At 43.0% G+C, this 7715-nt stretch overlaps 1 protein-coding gene across 3 annotated transcripts in view; it reads right to left on the bottom strand.

The window, feature by feature from the left end:
- Window positions 1-1322: 1322 nt before the first annotated feature.
- Window positions 1323-7715, bottom strand: part of ppfibp2b (PPFIA binding protein 2b) — a 73729-nt gene continuing 67336 nt past the window's right edge. Inside the window, exons 3-5 of one of the 3 annotated variants that reach the window (XM_068723905.1) lie at window positions 3585-3722; window positions 3076-3397; window positions 1323-2992 (exon numbers count right to left, since the gene is read on the bottom strand). In XM_068723905.1, coding sequence (XP_068580006.1) covers window positions 2447-2992; window positions 3076-3354 — 825 coding nt within the window. In that variant the 5' untranslated portion in view covers window positions 3355-3397; window positions 3585-3722 and the 3' untranslated portion in view covers window positions 1323-2446. Of the gene's footprint in view, window positions 2993-3075; window positions 6101-7715 lie in introns of those variants that run through there. The other 2 variants (XM_068723902.1, XM_068723903.1) reach the window with 2 other exon arrangements.

Below are 7715 nucleotides of genomic sequence, written 5' to 3'. Positions count from 1 at the left end.
TTTCACATTTTACTGGAAAGATCATAAACAATTTTTTTGAGTGTGCAGTGACTCAGTGTAGAACAGCAGCGCTGACTGATCCTGATGGCCAGGTGGTTCCTTGATGGCATCTCTGTGTGTGTGTGTGTGTGTGTGTGTGTGTGTGTGTGTGTGTGTGTGTGTGTGTGTGTGTGTGTGAGAGAGAATGAAAACATGTAGAGGACAGCACTTTAAGTGGTCAGAAGACTAGAAGTGCGTTAGACAAAAGTCCTCTACCACTTCCTGTTCATGGAGATGTGAGGTCTGCTCCTCCTCTCTGAAGAACACACCTGTTCCTGCTGTCGGCGCCGGTTCTCCTCTTCCCATTCGAATACTCGCAGGCTTGCTGGATCTTTCCCAAATGTGTGAAAACGGTGCTGATACTGGGCGGGCGGGGGGGGGGGGGGGCTGACCTACATAGACAATTAATCCTGTCCTCATGGCGACAGGGAGCCGGGGCCCCACACAGCTCTGCTCATTCACCGGGTCAGGCAGCTGCTTTTTGCTGTTAACCACACAGAGTGCAGAAATGCAGCACCTCTGGCTCCAGACTCATGCGTGGTGAACGCACATCTGTCAGAGGGCATATGTATCACTGTAACCATTAGAAGGCTACACAAAATCTACAATGGCATCATAGTGTATTAGGGCTGTCACTGACTAACACAGGGTAACAGCATGTGTGGCCAGAGAGACTCGGACTTCAGCGGAGTCTTTATATTTTCCCTGCTTGTTGGCATTCTAACATGCTCACAATGTTAATATACAACGTGAACATGCTAAGCAGGTAATGCACCACGTTCACCATCGTAGTTTAGCGTGTTAACCTTTGCTAAGTGGCACAGCACAAAGTGCAGCTGAAGGCTGAAGGTCATTATTTCAGCAGGTGTTTGAAAACTTTGTGGAAGCATGTATGAGATATGAGATATTTCAGTTTGGGAGACAGACCAGCAGAGCGACATGGCCCCGCCACTAGCAACCCTAACCCTAACCCTATCTCTATTTTTCACTCAATGTTTTTACTCATGATTAAAAAGAAGAGGTTGAGGTGCAGTGCTTAAACTCTGGCATCATTTGTACAGTTTTCTGCTTCGTTATTATTTTGACAAAAATATTTTTTTTAATCAATTCTCCACTAGTATCACTTCTATGTGACACTTACACCCCCCCCCCCCTCCCAACAACAATGACAGTATTGAGGTAATAAACAAATGAGTCCGATACATGTTGAGAATATATGTATTCATATTTAACTGGTGGTATTTGACAATAAGAGAGATCAACAATATTCAGATTCATCCATATTTTGTTAGACATCAAAACATTTGGTTTATTTCACATTTGATAAATGATGAAAACACGCCCCCCCCACTGTATAAAGATGTAATGTTACTATGTTAACAGCATTCAAACTATGTTTTAGTGGACAAGAAATAAGACAAAAGATGTTATTAATATTGTCATCCTTTCAGAATGTACTGTCCATGCCGTATGTCTCTGTAAATAAAAGGATTAGCGTCTTTGTTAGCTACGCTGCACCCAGCCTTCATGTCACCTGCTGCAGTATGCAATGCAAATTTAAAGCTAACAAGAATTCACCTCAAGCAGAGTAGTTTCACGTAAAAGTACTTACACACCATTTTCTGCTTAAATCCAAACAGTAAATCATGTTGCTCAAGCTGCTCAGTGGCAATATGAAGAAAGCCTGGTTGACTGTGAACAGCTGCACACACCGACTGACTCGTTCTCTGGAACTATTGCTTTGAGCTGTGTTTAGTGTCAGGACTGATGAAACCCAACTGATCAAATGAATTCAATTCTGCCTCTGCACTCACACAATAATGTTATTAGTAACATTTAATCATTAAAAGAATCCACTTATTCTCAACTTTGGGTATCATTTTCCTTGTTTTGCCATCATGTAGTGTAGTTCTCAGTAAAAAGCCCACTGCTAATATATCACAGGAAAATAAAGACGACTGATTAAAACACACATGCACAGCTCTCCAGTTACCCTCTAAAGCTTGAGCACCGACTTCTGATGTTTTAGAAGTGGTATGATGAAATGTGCAGCTCTTTTTAGAGCGTGTCAGCGCAGTTTGTCTGGTCTTGTTTTTGAATGTTTTTTAAGGTGACATGTTTGACTTGATTAAGATGTCACAAAACAAGACTCCAAGTAAAAAGCAGAAATCCTTACAAGTGAACTGACATTCTTGAGAGAAGCACCATCAACACCTGGGATAGATAGAAAATAACCAGAATCTTCTCCTACGATTTGAACAAACTCACCATCTTAGTAGGTCTGGAGGTTGTTCCTACATAGATGCACCAAGAAACCACCAATTTCTACCACATTAGAATTCATATTCCCACATTCTTTATTATTAAATCGAGTTATTGGCCATTAAATATTACGAGTGCCTCTGGTTCAGCTGAATTTAATCATGAGAGTGAGAGAGTCTCCCTCTTTCTTGGTGACAATGGCCTGCATCATTCCTGAAGGTGTATAGAGATACCTCGAGCCTTTGAAGAAGTTCTCAATAAAAGCTCTGTCAATCTGATCACACTTCCCGATGGCAGCCTCAAAGTTGTTGCTGAGGACGCCGTAGATATTGCCCTTGTCGCTTTTCTTACCCAAGAACAAGAAGAGGGCGTAGCAGTCCTTGCCGATGGAGGTGCAGAAGTCCACCATCCTCTCGTACGTGGTCTTGTTGCTGGACTCCTTCTGGGCAATCTGGACAGACTCGCTGCGGGCCTCCGGGGGGATGCCGTCCTCCTCGGCTTCCTCCTTGTCATGCAGGTGAAGGACCTGCACGGCGATCTGGATCTGAGGGTTCTTGGTGGGCTTCTCCAGCACAGCCCAGACCCAGTCGGCCCCCAGGAGGATGCGCTGCTCGGGCGTCATGGCCGTGCAGTTGAAGGAGTCTGTGATGTTCAGGCTGATGCTCTGAGAGATGTATGTCATCAGGAAGACCTGTTGGAAGACAAGATGTTTTAGAGACCACTGAAAAGAATTGTTGTGAAATTCTAAAGAGGTGCTGTAACAAAGAGACCAACCTGAGTGAGCACCTCAGGGCTTGGGTGGAACTTCTCCTCTGGGTCTTTGAAGAGGAGGTACTCTTGAGTTCTGGATGAGGCGGCAGAGATGCAGTCGTTGAATAGAGGTATGAAATTGTTGGGTTTGGCAACGGGGGGCCTCAGTGTGGAGAAGATGCTCGGTCGAGGGGGTGTGTTCTGATCATTGGAGGGGCTGCTTGGGGAGCGGCGCTTAAAAGAGGCGAACAATTGGGAGTTCTGGAAGGGGTTAGAAGAGGGTTTGCTGACGGTCTGGCCCATGGTGGACTGATGATGGAGATCAGAGGGTGGTCTCCCTGATACACTGGAAAGATTAGTGGTAAAAGTTGAGTCTCGTATTTTGAGGTACATCTATATTTATGCTGTTCTGCCATATGGATCCATTGCTACTGTCCGGTCTTTCATTTTACAGTGAAGACATGATTATCTGTTCATAAATACAGTGAGAATAACATGGTGTGATATCTATAAAAATGATTAAAGATACTCACCAGGATGGGTCTGGAGGTTTTCGTAGTTGCAAATCCAATACCTGCCCTCCGCTCCTGTCCCCTGCCCTGCTGAGATACACAGGTGTGTGGGGCGCCGTATGTGAAGCTCAGTCTTCAGTCTCCTGACGTGTTCAGAACCTTCAGTAGAATAAAGAGGATTTTCTATCCCAGCTTTTCTGCCGACAGTGTTAACACGGGTGTGGTGTCTGTAACTTGTCACATTTTAGGTAAGTCAACAAAAGACTCATCTTACCAGTTAACTGGGGTTAGCCTGAAGGGTTTGATGGCTAAACAAAATACTTCACTGTCTCTTTTCAGAAGAAAGGTTGGCTCTCTATTGTAATGTCACATTGGAGGATGAGAGGGCAGTTTCATTCAGATTCGTAGATGGGGCTTGATGGTTAGGAGGGACTTCATCTGACATTTATTGGTCTCATGACCAAGAGGACGTCATCTTTTTGTGAGCTAGTCCAGCTGTAGGATCGTCCGATAGTTTTACCCTACCACTGTGTTAATGCAGGTACTGTGTTTGCATCAGCCTGAGGTTACCTTACTAATCATTAGCTGTTCACCTCTCTGCAAACTCAAAACCCCAAAGCAACCATCCCCATCGTATCATTCTGCTCTTCTTTGTGCACTCATACGTACACTTTGTAAAGTAGGTTATCTTCCCTGCATGGACAGGGCTTCATTTGTGCCCAATTCGAGAGTTTACAAAATACGATAATGATACATTGGCCAACATTTTCATTTATTTCTTAACATATACACAACAACAAGAAAAATACATTTCTATACGGATTCCTTTTAGGAGCTACTTCTTAGAAAAGTGTTTGTCTCTTTAGCTGCTAAATGCTCAGTTAGTCTCCCGCTGTGTCTCTCTGCTGTTGCTGCTGAGCAGGTAGATACAGTGAGTTTATCACTGAAAACAGCTGCTGGAACAGGGTTGAGAGCAGAGAACAACACCTTATCAACGAGAGTTGATCACTGAGCTGAAAGACAGTAAAGCAGCTCTCAGTGAACTGCAGAGTGACAACTCACTGTGCGTTCATCACTACAAACCACCCATTCCACATTCACACTAGGGACTTACACCACACCTTTTCAGTACCGATAGTGATGCTGTATACTGATCAGATACCAGCTTTATTTATAAGATGGATGTTTTGTGTGGATGTGACTGGGATCATGCTTTATGTGTAAGGCAACATCAGGCTCGACTTTAAACAATGCTTCCTTAACTGTGTATAACTAAATGTAACAAACAAATACATAGATGGAAACGTACTGAATTGTACTTTATTAAAATAATAGTATCTGATACCGGATCGGCCCTGATAACCGATCCAGCCATTCGAGTCAATATCGGTGCATCTCTACGTTGTTTGATCCACTTTTAATATAGAAATATAGATCAGTGCATCTTTATTCATTCAGAATTGCAAGAGAGATATGAAGTTGCCAGTGCTGTCAGTAAACACATTATGTGATGGTGGCACTGTCCGGAACTGACCTCAAGTGTAGCTGACTACTCTGCATGTATTGGTTGGGCTTGATTGGAAGTGAATACATTTCCACTTTCCCATGGTGCTGTAGCACCTTATCTAACCAACTAGCTTTGTTCTGGCATTTGATGCACTGATCCGCTGCTGAATGCTACAATAATAATGATCTACAATATCACTGATGGTGTCTCTCAGACTGACCTGAGGACTGTCCCTGGACACATTGCTGAGGAGCATTCAGGCCCTTTCATTACCTCCGGGCTCAAAGGAGTTCTGTTCTTTCTCTGACCCTGTTATGAAGAAGCTTTCGTAGAGTCAAATGTTTTCTCTGTAGCTTCTGTATCTCAGTTTATAGTAAATACTATAAATCATCTACAGTGAATCTTTCCCTCCTGAAACAATAAAAAGTCATTTCAACAAAGTAACATGGACCAGTTTGTGTACCATTCAGCCTTTTCAACTAACGAAACAACCGGTTTGGACCAACATATGCTGTTGATGTCCCTTAATTTCAATGTGATCATGCAGAGGAACTTAACTCAACACAAATGTCAACGTGAATGTGTGTGTTTCCGTCCCATTGATTGAATCCATTTCCAATTTGGGCCACTCTCGTCTCGCTTCTTGGGAGATCTTCAGAGTGGCTGAACCTCCATTTGTTACCTTTGAGCAATCAAATATTCCATAAAAATATGTCATAGCCTTTTCTGCATATCACACGATGGCCATGAGGCAGGAAGTGTGTCCCTGTTCTTCCCTTTCACATACCAGTAAAGTATACAGAGTACACAGAGGGATCATTTGAGGGCACATTGCATAGATAAACAAGGGAAGCAGTAACAGAAACACCCCAGAGGGCTAACGAGTAACAGTTCAGTCATTAGATTTCTGTAAGCGGCACATGATGACTGTTTCCACTGTAAGTCCAGCACAGAGTGACTTCAGAGCGACTGTAGGTCCTACAGACCATGACACGGTGTTAGGCCGGGGCTTCAGGGGTCACACTGTTGATTGACAGCATTAGTGAGCCAACAGCATCAGGTCATTGTCCTTCAAACTAGCGCCGTCTGAGACCGCCTCAGCTCCTTCTGCAGCTCGTCTCGGCTGAGCAGGTACTGAAAGCAAAGCATCATGGGAGTGGTAATGGGTTAGAGAGCTTGGGAGTTGTCGTTTACCACTGAGCTGGGATCAGTTTACACAATTAGTTTCAGTAGAACTGGGGATAAACAAATAAGACCTTCACTGGCTCTCATTTGTGGTACAACACAGAACTAATTTTTCTATTTCAAGAGTCAACTTTGACGACAATTTATGGAAAGAATGATCCTGATTTTAAAGGCAGTACCTTCAGAAAGGAAATGGTAACAGCTATGTCTAAAATGCTACACATAACATGTGGCACCTTGCAGGATGTATGAGGAAAACGTATCCCAAGTCAGAGCACAACCAGAGTCACAGCAAGCTAAGCAACAAGAAGCAGCTTCTGTCATTTTAGTACATTATTTTGTGCACTTTAATTTAAAGGGATAGTTCAACATTTTGGAAATAGAGTTATAGCAGAGTGTTAGATGAGAAGGCCAATGCCGTGTGCTAAAGATGCAGCTGGAACTAGCAGCCAGTTAGCTTAGCATAAAGACAGGAAACAGGGCTGGCTGGGCCTGGCTCTGTCCAAAGGTAACAAAAGCTGCCGGTCGTTGCCAAGTGATCAGCAGAAAAAAAGTTACTGCTCCTGCACATGAATCAAACTTAACTTAAATTGTTATTTTATCACTTTTTTGTATGGATTAAACAAAGTAGACGTAGCAACACGTTAATTAGTAAACTTGAGAGGGGGCTACCTTTGGACAGAGCCATGCTAGCTGTTCACGTCTGTTTCCAGTCCTAATGCTAAGCTAAGCTAACGGCTGCAGCTACATATTAACCATACAGGCGTGAGAAAGCTGTCACTTTTCTGATCCAACTCTAAGCAAGAAAGACACTAAGCAGAAGTAAAGTTAACTTGTATTCTCACATTGTGGTATTACTTTATTAATTGTGTTCACTTACTGTGTGACAGTAAACCCGTATGCTCAATCCAGCAGGAACTAGCAAAGCTACACCGAATACAGCCAGTATTAAAGTTATGAATTACACCAATGCTTTTCATGCTGTGACTTCTCAACATGGCTGCTGTCTATCTGTTCCATTATCACTCAGTTCGATTCTTTAGTGCCATGGGAAGCATAATAATTGTCATTTCCAAAATAATAAATGAAAGATTTAATTCACAATGTCATACATTTGCTCTTAACTTTCAACATTAAAAAAATAACAAATGTAATAATAACAATGTTAATAATAATGATTCTTTACACATTTAGTTTTGGTACTCAAGGCTCCACTGGAGATGTTCCAGAGATGTTCCGGCTATCAAGAAGTGGTTTTACATGTTTGTGATCCAAAGCCTTAGGGTTCAATTAATGAAATGACTTCAGCAAACACAACAGGAGCAAAAGACCCAAGACATCAGGCATGGGCCCGACACCAGCAGCTTTGACTCTGGTAGGACTGGTTTCAATGGTTCCTCCCTCCAGAGTCCCTCTGAGCCACTCACACTTCTGTTACAAGCGATGAGGAGCATCTTGTG

The sequence above is a fragment of the Cebidichthys violaceus genome, unplaced genomic scaffold, assembly GCF_023349555.1.
Source record: "Cebidichthys violaceus isolate CVI_PGR_0920_01 unplaced genomic scaffold, fCebVio1.0.p SCAF_3, whole genome shotgun sequence".
NCBI lineage: Eukaryota > Metazoa > Chordata > Actinopteri > Perciformes > Stichaeidae > Cebidichthys > Cebidichthys violaceus.
The sequence above is the reverse complement of the archived record's forward strand: the minus strand, read 5'-3'. Positions and strand labels throughout refer to the sequence as shown.